Source organism: Anarhichas minor, unplaced genomic scaffold (genome assembly GCF_050575085.1).
Source record: "Anarhichas minor isolate MPS153535 unplaced genomic scaffold, ASM5057508v1 ptg000073l, whole genome shotgun sequence".
In the NCBI taxonomy this organism is placed as follows: Eukaryota; Metazoa; Chordata; class Actinopteri; order Perciformes; family Anarhichadidae; genus Anarhichas; species Anarhichas minor.
In genome coordinates, this window is record NW_027466519.1 from 2,095,458 (window position 1) to 2,120,943 (window position 25,486).

The following is a 25,486-nucleotide window of genomic DNA, read 5'->3' on the forward strand; positions in this document are numbered from 1 at the left end:
TATTCAGCATTCATCAGTCGCAACATGTTGTGCCAATTAAACATTTCGTTGCACACTAGCAAGCACTCAGTCATTCAACAAAAGATAAGAGTGTTGACCTGAATTTTGCCCTTAAGTTTTTTGACGATCTGATCAGTGGCATTTGAAATGTTTTTGACGGATCGCCGGACAGACAAACAGATAGATGCACTTGGACTGATCCGTAGTCAGTCAGAAATTAATTGTGGTGACAGATGTAACCATAGCGCTAAAACAGATCTTACATCTTCTGGGATTGACATTTTAAAGCAACCCTCTGGAAAATGAACCTTTTAAAAACCTCCTGAGCCGCAAACTTAAATGAACCTTTGTCATCTCACTCCAGCTCTGATACTCTTGAGACTCATTTTCTCTGTTTTTGTCCTCATGTCACACCTGTGACCTCACAGCATGAGTGTCTGTTTCACTTATTTTAACAGTGTTAAGTTGAATAAATAGAGACACAAGTGGGGATGTTTTTTTGTGCCCAATGAAAAATAGGTGAAAAGAATAAAACACAAAAAAAGAGATTTTATAGCCTTTTATAGCCCTTCAGAGGGCAGAGTAACAATCACTGAACATGGGATGTCAATGATTCAACAAATTCCCTCAACCTTTTGCCAGTGGTTTTTCAACCCTCTTACGGGCCCTATTCCAGTAAAATAACTGCCTGTCCGCCAGTTTCTGCCAATTTACTCAGATTCCTCGCTCCAAGTCTCTTATACACAGTTGAGATATTCATTCGCAAAGGCAAGGCTTTTACAAATCAATTCTTTGCTGACAGGTACAGCCTACTGGGATCCAAATGCTGCAAAGCCTTTTTTTTCTAGATATTATTTTTGTTTTACGCTTGCTATCGGGGACAGTGTTTGAAATCCTCAACTATCTTCTACCCACAAGCTAGCTGCTCATTATTACAGGTGGAATCAGGTTGCAGCTTATGTCCTTTGTATTTCAACCATAGTACTGCATGATGTGTATTTTATGATTAGAGCACAACCTAGACATCCAGCAATTACCTAGCCAGTGTGATTAAAACATGATGACTCCCTGGATCGTCCTGCAGTAACGCTTGAGGAGTATGTATTTGCATGTGGATGGTAGAAAATTTCTGCGGTGCGGCTTCACTTAACACAAAATGATGTGCGACACAGCAGTTCCATTCATTTTGGATCTCTGAGGTAGATCAGGCAACAGCTTTCACATCACATCGTAAGACAAAATAGCACAAGGCAGTTGTCTGGCGGCTGATAATGCTCCAGTAAGTGCGCTTTCTCAGAATGCTCTAATTATGTAGCAGACGGGCTGCAGTTGTTGCTTGTTTCAATTTCAGTTGTCAGACATGTTCATCAAGCTGAAAGACCATTGGTGCACAGTGTGCAGGGAAGAGATAACTGCAAATAGACCTCTAAAGTTCACTACATTTCCCCCAAGCAATGTTGTTTTAGTCATCAGGGTGTGTGGATTGTTGTGTCTACTTGCCACAGGGGTGAGGGAAGTGATGAGGGAAAGTGGAAACAGGTGGGAGAGTAGGATGGGAAGCTAACTGCAGGGCTGATGAGGGAGAGTGGGAACAGGTGTGTCGATGGGCGGGACAGGTGATGAGGAAAGGAGGGAGGGCAAGTCCAAGGGCATCTGGTGGATGGCTTGGAAAATGGCAATGAAAGGACGGAGACACTAATATAATAATATTAACATCCAGTTTTGACCAATTCATGAATGTTGAGTTTAATCTCCTCATGGGGCTTGGTCTGTCAATGCAGTATACAGAAGCTGCATTACACTATGACGTGACATGGCATACTATATGATTATATCAATGATAACTAATGCCTGGTGGATTCAGAAGTGAACCCTAAGCTCACGGTATTCAAAGTTACATTGCGGCACACTCGTTTGCTGTCTTGTTCTCCAGTCATAATTTTCTAAAGATGACATTTTCCCTTGAACCCTCTAATCAGCATTTCACAAGCTCAGCAAGGGAAAAAAAAAGGAAAAGTCTTGTTTCATCCATTGAAATTGTGTCCTGCACAGCCTGGGCCTTGTATTCAGCTGCCTCTTCTCACTATACTCTGCTTTGCTCCACGGGGGTGCCAGTTGAATGTCGAAGCAGCTTATGATGACAGCAATGGCAGGGTAAGGAGGAGGGTGAGATCCGAATGCAAACAGGAGGCTTTTTCTCTCTTCAAATTTTGACTTTCTTAAGACACGCAACTCCCATTCCTTTTCCTTATTTTCAAAGAAGTTATTTTTTTCCCCACATGTGTGTAAGTTGATTTCCAAGGAATGATGACAGCAAGATATAACTGGTTGTATAGTTACTGAATACCAGAGGACATGGCGACAGTGACGACTATGCCATGAATGTAGAGTGTGTGTGTGTGTGTGTGTCTGCACGACATGCGTACGTGGACTGTGCCGGACTCATGGCATTGTCTTACTTGAGCTGATGTATGCCATCTGGGGTTGCCGGGACGTTGTATCTCCTCATGTACTCGTGCATCTCAGGGAAACTCTTCTTGAGGTAGTCCTCTGCGCTGCTTTCTCTCACTGTGGCAAATCGGAATCCCTGAGAGGGATGGTGTAACTGCAAGAAAGATACAATAAACCCAGATCTTACCCTTAGAATGTCTTCACAAAGCATTAATATTGAATAATATTGATATTTTTCACTTTAGTCTGCTGCTTCTCTTTTCTTCAGTTGGCATTTTTTTTATTCTCAGTAGCAGAAGGAGAGCTTGTTAAACTGGTGATTTGTTTCTTTTCTGATTTACTCTTGTTATTCAGAGATTTGGTGCATTGGCCAAAACATCAATTACCATATGCTGATTGCTCTAACAAAGTGGTTTAATTAAATAATCTATTTGCTGACTTAAAGTTTAAAGACTGCACTCTTCACAAGAAGTTGCTACCTACTACTCCAGTCTGCAGTATTATCAAGTGTACATCGGGGACACTTTTAAAGAGAAGGTCCACAACAGCCTGAAACTACATTCCCCGAGTCTGTAAACTTCGATTTATGAATCTGCAGTTATTTGCAGTGCAGCACATTTCCGACCTTTGGGTCATGTATCCCTGACAGTTGTTCGTAGGTCTTCTCCCCGACCATGACGGCAGCTAGATTAGCAGTGTAGGTGGACAGACAGAACAGACAGAAGATGGCCCAGAGGTTCATCAGCAGGCGGCCCGTCCAGCACTTCGGCGGCTTGATGGCCACCGTTCTCCCGAAGAGAATGGCGTAGCACACGTTGAGCGCTGAGGAGAAGGAGAACACCCGGTCGCGGTTGCGTCCACGGGGCGTCATACCAAACGGGCTGGTCCACTCGTACAGGGTGAGGAAGACAGCGGTGACGTGGAGGGAGACAAAGATGCCGAGCCACATGGACCAGTGGAGAGGCCACATGAAGGCACCGATGGGTGCAGCTGTGTCGCGAGTACGAACCTGGGCAAGGGGGTACACAAGATTAGAATACCTACACCTAAATTATACTATAAAAGTAAGACATTAGTGTTAGATATTGATGTGTTTTTTTCTAACAATCTTAAAGTAAACTTGCATAGTGTCACCTTTTTCTGATATGACATGACAACCGGGTCTCACTCCCAACTCGGCAAATATCGACGCTTAGTCAGTGTCCCTCGGTGTCTGATACCGACACACCAAGCTCTCAACTAACTCCAATTTAAACCCACCCGCGTCATTATTAGACGTTCAGAGCAACTGACCCAGTATAAAGAGCGAGATAGACCATTCAGGTTAGGAGAGAAGGTGGATAGTTCAAACAAACAAAGGACTTTCGTCAAGGAGACAGCTGTGTCCTGTGCAAAACTAAAAGTAAACTTTAATATTTTGCCACTTAAGTAGTTAATTACGTGAGTTGCTAGTCACGTGACTGATTTGTCACTCATTAGTTACATGAGTTGTTAGTCATTCAATAGTCATGTCAGTCGTTCAGTCAAGTTAACGTCAACCACGCTTTTCCCAAACCTAAGTAAGTGGTTTTGTTCCCTAAATCTAACTTCCTGTGATGAAGACGGCTTTTTATTTTGAAAAGACACCATGTGTAATGAGTGGAAACCGATACGCTGTCTGTGGTTTAACTCTAGTGACAGAACTGACGCGAGAGGGCTACCAAGAGCATCATAGTTTGAAGCTTAGGGCCATGGACCAAGCGTGAGTATTTGAATAATCAGGAGTGAAAATGTGTTGTTCATGAGGATTAAGTAAGACTGGAAACGGAATATCTATGTCGGGTTAATATGTTCGGTTAATTACTCATCAGAAATGAAATGGTTAAACACAGGCTTGTCTCACCAATTTGAGCTAGGAACTGAAACAGGTCCTACAAAGAGCCACAGTAGCATGATGAAATGGGAAGGAACACATTTGGAGGGGACATGACAAAAAAGAAAGTCGCAATCCCCCCTCGTCACTTTTTGCTACAAATAAATAGTAAATACAGTTCACACAGGAAAGCTACAAATTCAGAGGCCTGCCATTAACTGGATGTCTATTTGTAAAGGTGCTGTCTGATAAACTGTTAAATATTGATAGTAGAAAAGACATCTGCTGTAAAAAAGAATCAAAACATCTCACTGTAGTGGCATCTTTCTGTCAGCATGAGACTAGGTAGAGTAATTGTAGTAATGGGGTCACCACACTAAGCTGCACCCTCTCGAGCCCAGCCCTATACGGGGAAGTGCATTACAATCCAATAACCTAGGGCTGGCAGTAATACAACTCTGCTATATTGATACTGACCACCAGCATACCAAGCGGAGAGGGTTGAGGTAAGGTCATTGACACAGAGCGGAGAAGCATGGGCCAAAGAAGTGAGATAAGTAAAAAAGTGCAAAGGAAAAAAGAGAAAAATTCTGTATGAAATGAGGAGAAAAAGACGAGTCAGGAAAAGAGAGAGAGCACTACTCACCAGAATTCCCAGGCTGGTGGAGAAGAAGGGCGAGGTGAAATCAATGACTTGACTTCTGGCCGAATTAATGCTAAAAGATGTCACTGCCAGGTGGGCTGCGCCACTGAGCAGATCCCCCACCAATCCGGTCCAGCGACCATTCTTGAACCCCCCATACTTCCCGTCGCCTACAATATAGAGGTCGAAAGTGAAGCCCATGTCCTCTGCCAGCTTCTCCAGCAGATCTATGCAGTAACCGTAACAACACTTCTTCAGGTCCGTGGAAACAGACCCGTTACGGCCCGCAAGGTTCTGGAAAAATCCTTTCAAAAGCGAAGATTCATTGGTGAGCGGGTCGAGGCACAACTGGCCCGCGGGACACATCCCGTCCCCGTCCACCTCTCGGGTAAATACAAACGGGTTCTCCACCAGCGTCACCACCCGCATGTGCAGCCGTGCGGATCGGCGCCAGTCTCCTCCGGCCCCAAATCCCTGATGGCTTGGCCAAGTTCGCCGGTCCATCAGAACTTTCCCCCTGCGCCAGCGTCCCAGTCGGGTCCAGGTTGGCTGGCCGAGAGGGTCCAGCTGGAGGGACCAGATGTAGTGATGGGCCTCTGAGATGACATTCTGGCTGTGAGTGTCTATGGATATTAAACCGGTCTGGCCCTCAAAAGATGTGTTGGATAGAAATCTGAGGGGAATGGGGGGAGAAAGAAGGAAATAAATGATGGGGGAGATTGGGGGAGGAGAGTGGTGGAAGGAGGACGAGCAGGAAAGAACAGAGGAGTTAGAGGAAAGATCATTTTTAGTGTTTTCAAAATATTAACTTGGCCTGTGGATACAGTTTCCTTCCTTGCAGGTGAGACTGGGTTCAAAGGTTTCAGTACCATGGACAGAGCACAGGGAAGCCAGTTTATTGCTGTTGCCCACTATGTACTAATATATTTAATCTTACCCACAAATACATTTACTTTTAAGTGGTTGAATGAGAAAGTGACTAAAAATACATTTTTCATCTTTGCTCTTCCAATTCAATTTAATGTTCCCTAAATGTATAAAAGACATCAAAAATAGAGTAAAATGTTATAATTTTCAATTGATTATAGAATAGAGAGGTTGTAGGGCCTCACACTGAAGGAAGTTTGACCATCCTTCCAGCCCTTTGCCACTTATTTTCAGAGAAAAATGCATTTGACCAGTGTCAGTGATCCTCAAAAAAATCATTCATTTTGATGTAATTAACATTTATAATTAGTATGGTAGTTGAAAACACTACTGAAATGGGGATTCACATTACACTTCGTTGATGCTATCAAAACACCAGATACCTTGCTTTAGGAACTATAACCATTCACATTCCCCTTAATTCTAACTGAGCATATAGGATTTTTTTATTTTATTTACTTAGATGTTAAACTTGACAGTATATGTTTAACCCTGTTTAATTCCCCTACTTGATTAAAGCTATTGAAAAATCAAAGATACTTGTTAGGGTTAAAAAAAAATGCTTGGTAAAAGTAAGGGAACAATCATAGTCATGGATTTAAGATATTGAAAGGTCGGGTCGTGAGTTTAGAAAACGACAGCGGTCTCCCTTGTCAAAGTCACATACTGTGTTGACTCAATCCACCGCAGCCTGCTCCCCGGGAGGCTTTGCTGTGCTGTGACAACATCACGCTACACTACTTCCGACTTTTGGACACATAGAAATACGTCATTGGAGGCATTTAAACAAATGAGCAAAGCAACACTTTTTATGCAAGACAGTTTCATTGAAGAGGAACAAAGATCTACCCAACAGGGATACAATGGTTGACAAAATCTGCAATTTAAGGACCCTCACGGTAAATTGAAGGCCTCTTGGATTAAAACAATTTAGTCTTGTATCAGTGTTTAAAGCATATCTTCTTCACGCTTGCAGGTCAAGTTAACTGCAAGATGCACAGTTGCTCAATACGTTTTCTGCTGGCTTGCTTTTTTTTAGTACAATTGCCAGTAAGAAAAACACCTTTTCCAGGATTTCTGTGGCTGCAGGATTTACAGGCTTAAATGTACGATTATATTTTACCTTTGGTTAGTTTATACAAAAATCCCAATTTAATAGTGTAACACCAGCACTGGAGAGGTGTATTATCTAGGTGGCCTTAGTGGCTGTCCAAAGTGTGTGTGTGTGTGCGTGTGACAGGATAAGGCAGACCACGGTCCAGTGATCACACCGTCTCTTTCACTGAGCCATGCTACTGGCTGTCTGAGAGTGTCAGATATCGGAGCAGACGGACACACTCGCACTCACACAGACAAAAACACACACACTTGTCCACTGGAATGGATATCTTTGGACGTAGGAAAGAATGCGGGCATCCGTTCTGTGCAAGGAGATGCACACCGCTTTGATATGCCTTCAGGTGGTAATGATGTGAAAGACGTGACCTTTACCGAAATTTCGTTTTTGTGTCAACTTGTTCACTGTAAAAAAAAAAGGAAAAAATAAATCCCTTTTCCACCACCTTGTCTACTTTCCTACATCTTTAACTGGTGTTAAGTCGACCTGACAGCTCAACTAGTCAGTCTGAAGGTCAGTGTCTTCACTGCAGCGTGTAGCTGTTAATCTACCTGCAGACTGTATCTTTTTCCTCTTCGTATTTAATGAAAGTGACATGCTCTTGCACATTCCTAACAGTGCAGAGGGTGTTGCGTGTGAAAAGGGCACATATTATGAGAGTCACTTTTGGAAGGTGACGTTACAGGTAGTTTCAGACTAATACTAGCAGGGTATGTCAGCAGAGTGGAGTCGTATGAAGGGAGCCGAGTTTCACAATGTTTCCCGCTGCAGAAAGCCGCTCCTTGGAAAGTCAAAGATGCTCTCTCTCGCTAATAAATCGCACCATCGTGTATGAGTGTACAAGTGTCTTTCTCTTTATAGGATTTGATGGACCATTTTCTGTCATGCATGAATAGACATCATGCCACTCACATAAGCAGAACTCCAGGGTGCTCATTGCAACCTGGCTTCATCCTAATTGGCTCCACTTGTTAATTAACTATTACTTTTACTATTGTATTATCGCAATTAACACTTATGTACTTGTACAGGACTTTCATGCAGGAGACCGCTCTTCATGTCCGGTGCAAAACTTAACATTTTGTCACGTCAGTCGTTAGCCACTCAGTAGTCACGTTGGTCGTTAGTCAGTCAAGTAAATGTCGATCACACTCAATTTACGAAAGTGGTTTTGTTGCCTATAAACCTAACTTACTGTGAAGACAGACATTTATTTTGAAAAAACACCATGCATGAAAACGTGATATGAAAACAATTTGATGGTACATTTTTTTTTATTGTATGCAAAAGGGAAACTGCAAACGCCCTCTGATTTAGGCCACTTAAATAACTCAATCATCAATTGGAATTGGGACTTCTTCTGTCACTCTTGACGTTGTGGAGAGGCACTGACAGATGTTTGAAGTAGTTAAAGTTAAAAGTAGCCCTTGACTTTCTGAAACTTTGGATGAAACGTGTTTCAGTGAATACATTCACATCACGATCCCACCACAACTGGCTGTGACTGTGCATCATCTCCGTACCAAAATAGCAGCCATTGCTCCACAAAAAGGCTACATTTATCAAAAACTCACACAACCAAACAAAAAACCCCAGATCTGACCAATAAATCAGAATTTAGCACTGAGGTGTGAACGGAGCCGTATAGTCCTCAAGTACCTATGTCGAAAAGATTTAGCCCAGGAAGCTGATGACTCATGCAAGGACAGATGCATGTTGGATACATTTTCAGGCGTCTCTTTTTCAGATTCATATTTTATGCAAGACATTGACATCCTTTACATCCAGACCTGCTACGGCCCCTCCTACGCTCCAATAAAAACGTTAACTTTCTATACAATGCGACATGATTCATTTCCACTCCATGAAAGACAAAATTGGCTGCATTTGAAGCAGAGGAGTCGACGAGTGACGTCTAGGTGAATCACATCTATAACCCAGCGACACTAACTTAATGTCATGCCCGCCTCGTCTTCTTTCCTCGTGAATCACCTAAAAAAATTATTCCGAGTATGAGGCAGGTTATAACCACAGCGTAGTGCTCGTGTTCACATCAGCGGCCATGAAGGAGAGTGAGCGAAAAAAGCAAGCTGAGTTAAATAGGATTGAAATGCACCTCAACTTTTCACGTTTTATATCACTTGCAAAATATCAATCAACAACATTAAACATGGTTTTTTTTCAGTTAGCGTCACAACATCTTGTTCTTAACACCAAAAGATATAAGTTGATGCCGCAGACTCTTCTGAAGCATAGAAGGAGCATCCCTCCTTGTTAAACCAATCCTTCCCTGAAGCAAACAGAACGTGTTTTACTTATATCGGTTCAGGGAATGCAAACCTCAAAGCGGACATTCATTATATATCATTTATCTATCTTTACAGCTCAGCTGGTGGGCACATCAGGGTACTCTGCTTGCCTTTGGCGGGCATGCATTGCTTTAAATGTTTGTTATCGCGAAGGACTGTCTTGATGAAAATAAAAAATGAATAAGATAAGCTGCTGATATGTATCTTATCTGTTATAATACAGGGCTTTTGCCCCTGTGGTTTATCTGTATCTGCATCTCCAGGGCCTACCCGTGTCTTTCTTTTCCTGAACACTACCTTTTCTCTTCCCCTGCTTTCTTATCACATATTTAGCCTCCTAGCCAGTAACTCTCCTCCCTCAGCTTCTCAGTCTAGTGGAAAAACCTTATCGGTGCCTCGCATAGGCTTTTACACAGATACTTTGGAATAGCACCATGTTGATCTTTTCCCTTTTAATAGGAGCTTAATTATACCATACAGACTCCTGCTCACTGATCTTCATCTGGTAAAAATACAACAACTATTTGATAATCTTAATATTTTTGAGTCCTTAAAAGCTTTTTATACTTAATCAACAGATTCTGCATTCATAATCTGTAGGCAATGGGACAATATTTGGTCTGAAGCATTCTGGTTTCCGTTTGTAGTCGAGTAAAGTATCGACCAATTACGTTCGAGCAAACTGTGGTTGAATGCAGTCCAGGTCGAGAGCAAAAGAGGCGGAACCCATTGGCCGAAATGCAATCTCTGACGATGATTTAGATATTTGTTGGTTTACAATTTGTTTGGAAACTATAGCTGCTCCAATCCAGTTGTAGTCGTGGTCTCTCAACTCCAACTCCAGTCTTGCATCTCAAGTTGCTAATCGGATTGTACACAATGAGCAGAGACTGGAAAAAGGGATTCTTGGCCTTGGATATTTTGCAGCTGCATCAGAATCCCCGGAAATGTAGCCCCATGGCCCCAGAGGCTTATCCGTCGCCAAACCTATAGCCAATGGGTTCCCAGATTGCCTATTACATGCAATAGTATGTGTGCAAGTTGAAATGTTGGTGGAACTTGAGTAACAGACTAGGCTACAAATTGGATTCATCATCTTGAGAGCATAATTATTAATTAATTATCTCTTTTAGATTTTTTTATATTCCTTGTGTAAGAAATATTTTTTACATTTCTTTTGAAAAGTAGGACATATTTTTCCTGATTTGTATAGTGGTAGTATATAATCATAAGCAAATGGAACGAAGCAATTAGTTGTTGTTATTGGTATTATTATTATGATTTTTATTATGATTATTACCACAAAACATTTATACTACTACTACTGCTACTACTACTAGTAATAATAATAATAATACATATCTGGGGTGTGACCATCAGAGTATATCCATGGTACAGCTTGACAGAAGCCTGAGAAAGCAAATGGAGAGAGAAATGGGATTGAAAGTAATAATGAATAAATCAATTAGCCAAGCAGAATAGCCTGTGATAACTGATTAACCCCAAGGATAATAAAACATCTGATTTATCAAAATGTTATGGTAATCTTTCTACATTATCAGATTACTTTTGTTTCATTATTTATTCATACCATAAATTATATATGTCAGTATTTTTAGTCTATAAATGTTCTGTACAATCATGTAGAAGAACATTTATTGTCGACATTTTTCTGTTTTCTCAATTGAAATAATTGCCAAGATTCCTTTAAAACAATTTTCCATTTGGAATTCCATAACATGACATGATACTAAAACTGTCTGATTAACTCTACTTTGCCTTTTCCGTTTTCTGTGCACACTTGCATTCACATGTACACACCTATACACACACACGCACACATTCACTCATACAAATATATATACATACACGTGTATACATACATACACAAACCTACATACATACTGACATACAAACCTACATACATACACATACAGACACACAAACACATATTCATCATTATGTTATTCAAGCGACAGACGACATATTTTCATACTGGCAGAAAAGGTCAGCGAGGTCTGTAATACTGTTGTTCTGGGCATATTCTAAGTTTTACTCCTAAGTTATGATTTGTCCCTTACTCTTTGGAATAAGAGGAAATACAAATACCACCAAACATCAGCACCAGTACAAATTGTACATATAACCAGCCTACCATCTGTTTATCAGGGGGGTTCACATGCTTGTCTTTGTCTGATGCGACAGAAGTTCTTTTACAAATAGCAACATGGCCTGGTACATCTTGATTAATGAGGATAATCACACCCTTATTTGACCTCAAAATACTCTCTGCTTGTATTAGAAATTCCCCAGTAACCCCCTCATCCATTACATACCCACCATCCACGGGAAAGTCCCTTATCTGACACCTGCTCACCTGTTTTTCCACATAGCCTGGAGGAAAACATCTGGGTAAATATCGAACCAAATTATATTGTATTCCCTTCTTTTGCTCTTCAATTTGTCATCCATCTTTGTGCAGTTGTGAAGTGTTGCACAAATTAATTAGGGCAGTGTGCAAAAATACCCCGTTGGCAAAGGGGGGGTGGGGGGGGGGTCCCCCGTACCTTGTGCTCCACTGGTGTGCTGAAGTCATACACAGACTCAATACGCAATACACACAATTTCATGGATGCAAGCCAAGGCAATTAAATAGGATATAGACTACAAGCTTTGCACCCACATCACCAAGGCCTATACCGTTAACAGTAAGGCCACTCACACAACAACCACACAACAGCTATGCCCTGTAACAGAATCCACACACAGACTTGGCTTCTTCTCATTGCCATCCTGTCCTGTTAACCAAGAAAAAGAGAGACGATGTCCTGCTTTAATCCAGCTTCTCATAAATGCTGCTGGATCAGATTTGTCCAAAGGGTTTAGGTCCAAAAACTGAAGGAAAGACAGGCTCTCTTCACACAACCTGTCGTGGCTCTGGCTGGCTGTTTCATTTACGGCGGAAAATCTGTTCACGCACTCACTGATAATATTTGCGCATAAATGTTTTCAAATTGAACAATGAGTAATGCTAGTCATGGTAGCCTGAGTTTTTAAAAGACATTTTCGTGACAATTGCTGGAGACAATGAAAAGAAAAAAACATTTTGCTGTTGAGGCTTTCAGGGGATCTCAACTATCAATCAAATCTTTTCTGTTGCTCATCTGTCACGTGCTTTCTGGCTTCTACCGTATTGACAACACTCCCTTCCAGGTCAGCTCCGCACCTGATACCACCGCTCTACTGCCAAACCGACGACAGTCCCTCTCACTGCAATAGAAATTAAAAAACGACTGAAAGTGACTGCAGGATGTTGAAGGGTGTAAGACAAGGGTTCACTAGAGAAATCTTTGGGATTAAAAGGTGAGAAACAAACTTTACAATGTATCTGTAAATAATTGGGTTTGGAGTATTACCTTCTAATCATTTTGTGAAGGGGACATTGCTCTTTTGCGTCCTGGTCACAACTTGTACACATATTCAACCTGTGAAAAGAGGCCATAAATAGAATGCTTTGTTTTCAGAGGTCATAAGCCCTAAACCTTGGAAAATACTGACGATGAAAAAAGAAACAAATGAAAGAAAGTTTGAATGTTTAACCTGACTAAATAATTTGAGTTTTGTACAATGTAATGCGAGCGATTTTTACACAAACTATTCTAGAAAAAGTCAGGAGGGGGCCATCTTTTAAAGTGTCCTATTTCACCTCTAATGGTTTTCAAGATGTGTTTTTTCAGTCTTTTCATCTTTTCCTTTCCTTATAGGTCTAATAATAACGTCACTGACTTCATTTACTTTCTTGCACAATACAATAGGTTTTCACTATAGGGCGGTGGTATGGATTTAAGATAATTGGTTATCATCAGTGTTTGAGAAACACCCATTCTCTGTAAGACAATCTTATTTTCTTAAATGAACTTAATCTTTGCCAGAATGTTAACAAGACCTGCAAAAGACACATTTCTGGTTCTACAAAAACAACATGTATGACATATAACCACTGAGCTGGCGGTTTCTGGATTGATGATTTTTTAAATGTAGTGTCTAACTAGAGACCATCTCACCGGCTGTGAAGCCAAATCTGGCCAGAGGCTTTCCTAGTTCCTACCCCCCTACTTCTGGCGTCCCTAGAGTGTTGAGCACAAAGGTCGAGTGGCTGTTCCAAGTCGAGAACCTCGTGGGTCACGGAGAGTCCGACTCTAGGTCCTATGAAGAAACCATTACTCACGTTTTTATTTTCTCGGTGATGGTCAACCCAACAAATACGGCCTGTCGTTTGTTTTATCACAGTAATGAAACATAAATGATGACGTTATCATGATTTGTTTAAATGTAATCTTGTAGAATTAAGTTTTTGGTGATAAACCTGAATAATACAGTTCCTTGAAAGATATAGTTGTCAAATTACATTAGAAATATTTTAGTAAGACATATTTGTATCCTTCCTTTTCCATTTTAACCTTAGAGCTGTTTTGCTTTCTGGCTGTGCAGCCTTTTGCAAGTTTATGGCTATCTTACATTAGAATGATGAACAAGTTGCAGTCAGTGCGTGTTTGTGTGTATAAAAGAGGCCCTAAGCAAAGACTCTATGCACTTTGTTGTTTATTCTTTCAACTTAGTGCAGTGAATAAATGCATCAATTCTGCCTTTTAGGTTTTTTTTTTAGTTCTCAGGTACACAGATATCATGATGTATAGTAGATGATTGTCTTGCAATGTATTGAGTATCGCAGAATCGTTGTTGCGTGATATCATAGTATATATGAAATTGCACTGTGTTTCAGAAAAACAAGGTTTTAAGCTTTAATATCTCATAAATAAATACATAATTGGGGCTTGAGGGTTTTTGTGACCTCTCTAAAATCTCATCATATGCCTTCTATCTGATCTCCAGATCCCAGCTGAACTCAGACATAATAAACATAGCATTATTCTAGGATCATATCAAACTTTAATGTATCAGAGCACCTCCAGTGTCTAATGTCAGCCCTGAAGCAAAAATAAGTCAAAATTGCTTTCAAAATATATAAAGTCTGACTTTCAGAAACTTTCATGTGCAAATTTCCGGTTCTCCCTCTGCAGAACTTGAGGACAGTCAACTCCAAGAACCTTCCCCACACACTCAACTCGTTGGTATCTTTTACTCTCCATCGGGTAGTCTACATCCCTTTTGCCCTCAGTCATTGTGTGCAATATCATGACTTGTCATGGCACCTGCTTAGTAGAAAACAGTATACATATATGAAATAGTTTTTTAAAAAGTATATTGGAAGCAACAAAAACATTGGTTTCTACTTTCTAGAAAGTTGTCGTCATCCATTTAGTTTTAGAAAAAAAAACCATCATGGTCTTAAGGTAAGTAGGTAACCCTTACCCGAAGAAAAACAAAAGTACGTAAATAAGTAAGTCACCCAAGGGTGCCATGTGCGTCAATATCAGTGTCGAGGGGCATAACAAAGAGTCGGTATTTGGCGGCCTGGGAGTTCGGGCTGTAAAAAAATACAGGCGACAGATCATTGTATCTGACAACTAAACCACGCTGTGTCCACAATCAGATGAAAGTTCATTTAAAAAAGAAAAGGAAATCAATAAAATTGTTAGACTGCGCAACAGAAGTTAATGGTAATAGATGATGATCACAACACCGATTCAATTCATCGCCAATCTTTCTAACCTGGTGAGACGTACGGAAATTGGAAAAATAACAAAAAGTCAACATATATTAATCTCTGCAGCATGAAATGCGATGGGGCAGTCCAAACAATCCCACGACTCTACAAAAACTGAATTGCTAAAAAAATGAATAACATTTCTGACAAAATGAAATAAAAAAAATAGCCTTTTTTAATCTTTGCAGGTAATATAGAAACCTAAATCCGTTCCTTTTCTCCAGCATCTCCAGCTGGTGACAGTATCGTATATATTACTATCTAATTGATATAGCTTTCCCTGAACCAGGCATATGGCTGACTTTTCCAAATCTCAGGTGTGTATAACAGCTTGGATCAGACAAAGTTTGGGAAACGAAACCTCTTCGGGTGAATCCCTTGCCTTCACAGTGTCAACAACAGGGCTTTTATCAACTTGGTAAAAGGTCCTGTAACACGTGTTCTTCGTTCTGTGATAAGTAAAACACTGGCAGGCTAATCAACACTTTACAACAGCTTAAAATGAACCAAAGACATGAAAAAACGCAATCAAAAATCTCCTCCATTCTTCTATATGCTCATCACGTTCAAACACTTCTCCTCCTGGGGAGATCATTCTGCTGAATCAGATGTTTTGAGGAGAATCTCAGTAGAAAAGGTCACACTCTTATGGTAATGCACTGGTGTATGATCACACATCATCGTTCACATCTTACTGTAGCTCTAAAAAGTAGAGTGGCCCAGCTGCAGATTACGACGCTGCTGCTAAATGCAAATCCTCACACTTTATCATTTTACCCCACTGCTGCAGTTATTGAGTGAATATAATGGGCGTTAGAATGTGCCGCACGATTGTGAATGCATGCACCTTTGCAAATGAGTATGAATATGAGTTTCTGTGGCGAATTCCAGACTGACGTAGCAGCTAAAGTATGAGTAAACATCTCCACGATGTGTGAGAAGTACATTATTCCACAATGCACAATGAGGGCTGTTGGGTCGAGATGACCTAGGTTTTTAAATGCAGCTTATTTCAGCAAAATGGCTCTAAAAAAACCACTATGCTCCTGAGCACAATCCCCAAAGCAGGAAGACAAAGTCCTCCTCTGATGGGAATGAGACACTTGGGTTCATGTTGTAACCCTCATATTCTGTTCTCCCTTAGCCTGCCAGAGAAGATACAATACCTTGCAAAAATGAAAGGTTATCATGGTCCGTCTCCCTACTTGAACGGTTGACAGTTGACCTGGATGTGACCCACTTGCAAGCTATAGATTGTGCTGCTATGTTTGGCAGAGGAGTTTCAAAAAGGGGAAGCACCAGCGAGCATTTGGAATGCTGACGCTGGAAGGGCAATATTTCCAGTCTCTGAAGACATTCCATGTTTTCTCTTGCGTCATACGCTTTGTGACAAACAATACAAGATGTATGGGAAAAGTGGGTCCAGCAATTACCTATTCTTCACAATCTGGGCCCTCACATGGCTGTGGATGAATGTCTGCTTGCATTTAACACCATATATACCAAACACACCGGACAAATTTGGTATCAAAATAAAGGCAGCGTGTAATGGACAGTCCAGCAGCTAAATGCAATTCATCGCACCTTGTCTTTTTATTACACTGCTCCAAATATTGATTGTATATATTGTTCGAATAGGCTGCTTACTTGTGCATGCATCCACCTTCGTAGATGTGTATGAATGTGCGTTTCCGTGGCGAATTCCAAATAGACGTTGCTGGACTGTGACCAAAACATGTGCATGATGGGAGAGAAGTACATTATACCACAACAAAGACAAAGTCGAAACAAAAGGCTGAATCACATACGTGAACAGCACCGTGGAGAGAGAGGGTGCGAGGGGTGGGAAGGAGAGTGAGGGCTGTTGGGTGGAGACGACCCAGGATTTGGAATGCGGCCGGCAGCTGTTTTCAGCAAAATTGCTCTGAAAACTCACTTTCCTTGCCAACTCTTTACAGCACAAAGACAAGGTTAGCAAGTAGCTCACAATGCCTGATTGCTGGAATATGAAAGCATACACTGGGAAACACCCAGGGCAAGCACCTGCAGAGAATTAGGGCATCAGTGTTGCGCTAGACATGGTTGACACACTGAATGATCATATATTTACATGTGGAAGTTTGCCATGTTGGGGACAATACAAAAATCAAGCAAGAGTTTCTCTATAAAGCTATAAAAACACCGAAAGTATTTTTCTTTCAGGTCAATCAGTGAGATTTAATGACAATTTGTGCATTTTCCATACTTGCGTAATAGGTATTCGCTATGTATGGTGGTAGGGGTTGCCATATCAACTTAAAAGGTATACGTCAGTGTTGTGTTCACAGCATGTTTCCAGGCCAGGTTTAAATCGCCAAAGGCTTTGCTAACCATAAAAAAAAAACTAAAAGATGCCTGGGATTCATAAATAAGTGCATTCAAATTTTTAAAACAAGACTACAAAATGGTTAACTGTGATCTAAGTCTGTGTGATTTGTAGAAAATAGCTGAAAACATAAGTAAAGCCCTTTAACGCTATCAAAATCATTTTCCAGTGTTGTTTATGCTGCCAAATAATGTATTTATTTTATTAGCAGCCATGCAGCAATGGTATTCCACGTTGCTGAAACAATCCTTTTTATGTTGCAGGAACATCATCAAGATCATAAAATCATCAATCATTGACAACAACATGCATTCTCAGAGTTTGTGGTCATTGCATTTGATTTTATGTGAATGTGTAGGTGCAAATGTGACTTAAGTATCCACATGATTCCTTACCTTGACAAGTACTCCCCTGAGCTGCTGTTGCTCTGTTGTATATCCATACAGTTAGTAGTCCCAGGTATGAGTGCTAGAGCAGGATTCTCTTTGGCTGCACTGCCCACAGCCCGCGCGATTAGCTCCAATGAGTCGTGTACGAAGTGATCCAGAGAAGGGGCCTCCATGACCCCATGTGCCAGTAGCCCCAGTGGCAGCCCTTCTGTTCTCAGCTCGGCCACATTTTGGCTGTCCCCCAACACCCAGTGAAACTCTGGGAGCGTCATCCGACTGGCCAGCGTCCACAGACGCCGCACTTCACGGATCTCGCACCCAAATGTCACCACACTCTTTGTGGATGAAGGTTCTCTCAAGGCCTCCAGCTGCCGCATGAGAGCTTGTTGCTGGTCTAATTTGGAGGAGGAAGTGGACGAAGAAGCAGATGATGAGGCAGCGGGGGAGAAATAAGGCAAAGACGATGAAGACGCCTCAGCTCCTGTAGCCAAATCTGATGCCACTCCTGATGAAGATGAGACCGATGACAAGGTTGAAGCGGTAGTTGTCAGATTGACAAGAGTGCCCAAGTGGAAGCGAGTGCTGTTGTTGATGAGGAGGAGGAAGTCGCTAATGTCCCAATCCTGACAGAGCAAAATACTGATATCCCACCAGCCGTTCATCATCAGCAGGGTAGAGAGGAGCCGGGATGGTGGGGCCTCCACGGTCCGCATCGCCAGTTGGAAATGGAGAGGATTCTGTGGGGAGATTGAAAAAGGGTAATGGGTGAATGGGCAAGTGATTTGGGAAAGGGAAAAAAAGGGAATGAACGTACAAGGGGAGAGGGTGAGTAACATTTAAGAAATGGAAAAATGAATGGTAAAGATATCAGGCATATTGGATTGGAGAGATGGGATACAGACGAGGGGCCGTTGTAAAAATAAACAGGGAAAAATAAAGGGAATGGAAATGTAAGGGTGATGGAAGATTAACACGTAGTGATGGGGGGACAAAGGATTGGTGAGGGTCAGTTGGATTTCATAGAGGGCAGAGAGATAGGGGAAAGACATTATAGGATGTTTTTTGGAATAAAGGGTAGATTGCGAGAAAGGAGAAAGATACAAATGAAATGGAGAAAAGGCAAAACAAGGACAATGGAAGGATTGTGCAGGAGGAGGTTCGGTGCAACATTAAGGAAGATGGGGGGGGACGATTTTATGGGGCACCAGGAAGGAGAAACAGATTCAGTAGAGCGGAGAATAGAAGAAAAAGGTAAAGAAAGAAAGACAGAAAGGTCATAAATCCAACAGCAGTTACTTTCTGTCAAAGAATTCAATTTTCTCCTCGAGAACAAATACATTCAGTGGGATATAATGGATTTCAGCCTCCACTTACCTGCTCCCATGAATATCATTATTCACATCATAAGAAATACACAACATCTATCTCAAGAGCATTTGAAGAAAGTTGAAGAAACTCAACTGGGCCTTTCACATACTATGCTTGGTCAGCTCCGTGTGATATAATTCCCAACTCTGCTTTGCAATTCATGAATTCATCAGTTGATTGATGATGTCTGGACAGATCAATGGGTAGAGCACAGCAATGGTGTGTGGTTTCCACCTGGACCAGTAATGATAAAAGTGTGGTCTCCTAGTGGTGATGAAAACCACCCACCTAATAAATGCTAAATGCTCAAGAAATATACAAAAATCAGAGGCTTGATTATGCTCTGTTTATTTTCAAAATACATTTCTGTAGTATCTTCACCAAATATAGAAAGTAGTATTTTTTCATTATTGGGTTTCTGAAATAAAAATGGATCCCACCTATACTACGTAAGAGGCTGAGTGCTTGCTTGTCTTGTAGTTTGGGAAATGGGCTTTCTGTCAGTATTGTTTTAAATTGGCCAGTTCAGGCTTCAGAAGAGAACAACAATAGATCCCGTTTAAGGACCATACAGGCAGAATTACATCAAGTTATTTTCTCTACATTGCAGCTGAACATTTTCCACACTATATAACCTTTATAGATTGATTTCCCACCTTCAGGGCTACAGTTGGTTTTAGATAATCCTTCAGGAAAGATTCCATTACCTTCATTCAGTGTGGCACAAAGGCTGTAAAACAGCCTTATGCACAGCACACTGACTGTAATCCTGCGGGCTTAATAATAATCATCATCTTCTTATTCTCCATCTTCCGTACAAAAGTTTGCAGCGCTTCTCGTCCCACAGCGTTGCCAACACCTGCGCAAAAAATACATGGCCTGATCGGGAATGGTGAATGAGCGATATCTCTGATCATTTCCAAAGGTATTTATCTCAAATACAGACGTACGTGTCTCAAATACAGAGGTATGTACCAAAGGTATGTATCTCAAACAAAGGTATATATCTCAAATACAGAAATGATGCAAGTGATAGCGATACATTTGAGATGTATCTCAAATACAAAGGTGCGATAGCTCCCGTCATTTCCAAAGGTATGTAATTTGCCCCAATCACCATGGTAAACTGTGACACACATGTACGTGCTGTCAACTGTGTTTCTATGAGGCAATAGCTGCTCTCAAGTTTAAGTTACATCACGAATACAATAATCAATCCAAGAGTATAAATCTATTGTAAGATATCTTTCGAAGAGTTTTTATTCATTTTTTGAGTGTCCTCCTAGGAATGTCCAGCAACGCAAGCGATCAGTGCGCCTGCCCAAGCCCCTGCAGTGCAAAACCTGTTGTTTGACCAAAATATTGTAATGAATTGCTGTAAATTTACTGTGGATTCACAACTGTATCTTACAATATTTCATAATAACTGTAACATACAGTTGAATGTTCATCCTTTCCATGTAAATTAACAGGTAACCATAGCCGCAAATTACAGTAATTTATCAGCATACTTTTTTGAAAAAAATATTTTTTTATTATACTATATTCATCCCGGTAAGGGGATGCTTTGTTGGTGGAAATACGCTTCTCTCAGTTCACTGAATCCCTATCCATAAACATTGCAATGTTGATTGTGGGCTAATGTTCCTGCTTTGATGAAAGACAATTTTTTATTAATCAAACAGCTCATAGCCCACTAATCATTTTTAAATGACAGGACGTGATCAAATGTTACTGAACGTGACTTTGAACAGCACAGCTTCTGTAGTCATCCTTCTGAGCACAGCCATGTGGGAATTTTGGACTCAGATTCATCAGGTGTCCAGAAACAATTGTTAAATACACCTGACTAAACCAAGCCAAGCACTCATTTTCATACCTCACTAAACTAAACTAAACTAAAAATGCTTTCTGAAAGGTTGGACATTTTATTCTGAAACATATTGTATGCTATAGAACATTGTTGACAGTAATACAATATGATAAATATGTATGATTTGTAACTAATAGGCTGCAGGCAAAACCACCGAATGGGTCCACTGGCTCCCTCAGTGCCATTATGATCAGACCAGTACAAACCTACTGCACTCTACACATGCAGTGCATTGCACTTACAGGATTATTGTGAGCCAGAAGATCAGAGCTGATACATTTAAAAGTTGACACAGTCACCCCTGTAATACTGGGCTGCCAGATCTGCTTCAGTGTACCTTGGCATATACTGTACCCAACATACCAGTCACCCAGGCAATCAATATGTCTTGCACTCACACACGCAGAACTACACACACTCAAAAACGCCCTCAGCTTCTCTGTTTAATTGACTTTACAACTTTTCCACAAGCTTTGCACTAAAAGCCCATTAGATTAATCTATTGGTTAATTTCACTCATTTCATTAATCACATCACCCAATGGGCATGCAAATAAGGTAAGCATTGTTCCTCCACTTATAGCATGTACATAGAAGTATTATTGCTGCAGTTCTAGAAGTCTCGGAAATAAATGGTAATTCAGCCCACAGGGCATCAGACTCTCACCTCCTCTCATCCCCAAGGAGGATTTGAGGATTTATTCTCAGCTGTGGCACGTCTGCACTGTGATCACCATAAATCTGTAACCCCCTCTTTGTTCCTCATGTAAATAAACAGGCAGGAATTTGCCCGGATGTGCGGCTGCCTGCTCTCTTACATAAATACAGAGATCTGCTGCTTTTGACGAACTGGGAAATCCCAGCTTTGTTGTCACTCTGCTCTCTTTCATCACTCTTCTCTCTTCAGAAATCTGTTTTTTTTTGTCCAAACATACATTTGCTGTTATTTGTTTATGTGAAGAAACTCGCAAGCCTAGCTTTTTGGTAAAACTGCAGGGACTGGCAAAATCTCGAGCCAGTAGACAAATCAAATAAACTAGTAATGGCTTGGTATTGATCTTTCTTTGATTAGATGATTCATTGTGGGGAAAGTGTGAAAACTGATTCTAGGTTTCTGGGACTGTTTTTTTTTTTTTTTTTAACAAGATCACAGAAGTTAACAAAAACAAAATTGTCCCGTCTTGCAATAATTTCAACAAAGTGTTGTTTTAGCAGAAAACAATATGTTGCAACTGTGTTTTGAAAAAACAACTATTGTCAACATTGTTGATTTCACAGCAAAACTTCCCTACGGCCCGACCCCTAACTCCATAGACCTACCCATGGCTCTTAGCCTTTCATCCTACTGGCCTCCTTGTGTCACTGCCAGTGTTATTTATGATGGAACAATAACAACCTCCATTAACTCTCCTCATAGTCACCAAAGCCCTATCATTCATCTTCCTTGATAGATTGTCAGGATATAATTACTCCAATATCCTAATCAGCATAATCTACAAATTAATTTACCTGCATCTAATTGAAAAGACAATCTCAGGCTCACATGGGTGTGATATTTACTTTATTTTCTCAGTAAAAGTATGCATTCCAAAAACCATCTCTGAGTTATTACTATCACCATTCCATCACCACTGCCCCTTAGCCTAAACTCACTGTGGGTATTTGAAGCTTGTGGAGACTAACACAGCTACACAACCCGAAAGACAGAGGTTAAACAAAATGACCTTGAAATAGCCTTTTACTTCACTTATTTTTGGACACAATAAGGAAGTCAAATACCGGCGCTGGGGCAGTGGCTCCCGGCGTCTTAATGCAGGCATGCACACAGAGGGACAAACATCCATTCACATGATGGGTATTGAAACGAAGTTCTTCATTCAGTGTTGCCAGGTCATATTGCCAGTTTCCAGCCCAATCACAACTTAAAACCCACCCAATAAAATAGAGACCAGTCCAAATCATAAACTTGCCAGAAACACGTGTAAAATTGTAAAACCATTACATGCGAAAACACATCATAAGCATACTAAGCTAAATATCTGCAAGACGAGTAGGCTATTTCAACCCACAAAGAGTGAAGTACGACAACCAAATACACAAATTCCCATGTCAATGTCAGTAATGATAAAGTCAAGGTAAGAAGGTCCTCTGTTATCGCAAGCGAGGATTGAATACAACTCATATCAACCAAATTTCATCCACCAGCCCAAGGCTATCTTTCCCAGCCTAACTTAATGAAAAGTAGCACATTCGGGTGGAAACCAGCCCAATCTGATAACTGACTCTATTGGAATCGGTACTCCGTTAGGTGTACTGGTAATAGTACTGGCATTGTGATTTAAACAATACCCAGCTTTTGTGGGAGGGGTGCTGTATGGGTCAAACTAAAACAGGACTTGACCGGCGGTCTTGTCGCTTGTCGTTGCTCCAAAACTGCATTTCACATGTTCACATTAGTTTAAATGTGTGGTTGTTGTTCATTTTTATCAGTGATTTGGAGCTCACATATTAAAGTGCTAATTGTGCTCTTTCGAGATGAGCTGCGCCTCGCCTGGAAAGTGGACGAGAGTAGGCGGCAGCAGCAGGGGGCGTTGACAAAAAACTGCGGTCAAGTCGGACAGTTTTCAGCCGCCTTCAAAGAATAACCAGGAAGTCACAGAAACAGGTACATCCTGTTAGATCATATCTGTAGGCTACCTGTAGTTTACAAACCTCATTCGGATTTATTGATGTGCGTTTGTAAATATATATTTATGTGGAAATGTGCCTGTATCTGCATTGTATTCTATCCTTTGTTCTTTTCATGGCTGTCTTTAAAACACTTTGCTGCTCGTTGAGTTGTATAAATGAGCGTTATTATCATCAATCCCACAAGGTATGTTTTTAGATTAAACCTTTGTTGTTCAACATGAGACGAATAGCCAACAATGGAGCGTTGAATATCACAATTACAGAGAAAATTAGGATTTTCTGCAAAACGTGGTGTTTGTTGTCAAATCTAAGAGTCAGCTCTCTGATCTGGCGACAGCCAGGCGTTTCCCATCATGCCTTGGGTCATGCAGTTGGTGAAAAGCAACTGCGGCGCTTGGCTCTAAAAACTGCGCCCGCCTCGCTCTCGTGAGGTTATCGTTGACCAGAGCAAGGCGGGATCAAGTCAAACACAAATCTAACCAGCATGCATTGTGCGGCGATCGCCGGTGATCGATTATGCGCAGGACTGGCTCGTCTCAAACTAGCCTATTGACAAATTCAGCTTGATGGCACTCAATATGACCCAATTGTGAGACAGTATTACTAACTGTGATTACTAACGATGAAGAAGTTCTTCAAACGCCAGCGACATATTTACACTTCTTCAACTCTGCCCTGCTAAAAACACGATTCTAATGTAGTTTCTGGCTACAACTGTTAAAACCAACGCAGCCATGTACAGCACCACTAAATACAGCCCTAATAATTGCCATACCATATCATCAACACTCATTCCACATGTGTCATAACATGCCAGGCTCCTGGGTTATCTTTTCCTTTGTTTCACGTTCTGCTCGTTCTTGGTAAATTTGTCACTGTTTTATTTTAATACTCACCTCTTTCGTTGCAGACAACCTCGATTCATCCCTTTGTGTTCTTTCCCACCTGCGTGATTGTCTGCCCCGCCCTGATTGTTCTCTCGTTAGCCCTACTGTCACCTGTCCCTCGCTATTGTTCTTCCTTCCCTGTGATATTTAATCTCTTTGTCTCTTGCCAGTTTGTCTTTGTACTTCCTTGTCAAGCTTTTCAGCCGTCTTTCCTTGTGTATTCCTCGCGGTAATTAGACCTTGCTTTTTATGACTGATCTTCGGTCTACTGTACCCTTGCTTCTCAAAGACCTTTCTGTTTGAGCACTGCATTAACGTCCACTGTGTGTTTTTTTTTTTTACCAATGTCAAAACATTCTGTACATATGCCCTTCGACATAATGGGAATATCTGCAACATTTTTCTGCAACATTTTTATTTTTAATGCAAAGAGCATACATTTGTACATAATTAGATTAGGCAGCAACCAACATTTGCCAATATGCTTCAAGTTGTCAATGAAGATGCTGTATCTTAACTTCACAAAAGCTCTAGGGTTGTGGGCCAGCGTGGCATGGATTTCCACTTGGAAACTAGGTCCTCTTATCAGAGACAACTGGTCTTTCCCAGGGAGTTTCTCAGTCCCTGCTCTTTTAATATGCAAAATTTTCAACCCTTTGCTGCTTCCAAAGCCTCTCACCACCTACTCCCAACCCACCTAGTCCCTTTGCGCTCAGCTGCACTTTATATTTTGGTCCATAACCTCCATATTCTCATGCGACCTCGTCATTTCGACACTTACATAACAATGTGACCGGCATACTGTGTCAAGGGTTGCTCACAGGTTCAATATATTATAAACTTTTGAACAGGGAACTTTGTTGAACCTAAAGCTTAAGGAGCAGAACACAAGGCAATGGCAAGACAATGTCACCAAACAAACACCAATGAGGTCCTCTCAAGACATT

At 41.0% G+C, this 25,486-nt stretch overlaps 1 protein-coding gene across 1 annotated transcript in view; it reads right to left on the minus strand.

Annotated features, from left to right (window-relative positions):
• grin3a (glutamate receptor, ionotropic, N-methyl-D-aspartate 3A) overlaps nucleotides 1–25,486 on the minus strand; it is a 41,404-nt gene that overhangs the window by 12,703 nt on the left and 3,215 nt on the right. The window contains exons 2-5 of the mRNA XM_076079822.1: nucleotides 17,728–18,458; nucleotides 4,950–5,619; nucleotides 3,077–3,460; nucleotides 2,460–2,605 (exon numbers count right to left, since the gene is read on the minus strand). Of these exons, the coding sequence (XP_075935937.1) occupies nucleotides 2,460–2,605; nucleotides 3,077–3,460; nucleotides 4,950–5,619; nucleotides 17,728–18,458 (1,931 nt within the window). The remainder of the gene's footprint in view (nucleotides 1–2,459; nucleotides 2,606–3,076; nucleotides 3,461–4,949; nucleotides 5,620–17,727; nucleotides 18,459–25,486) is intronic.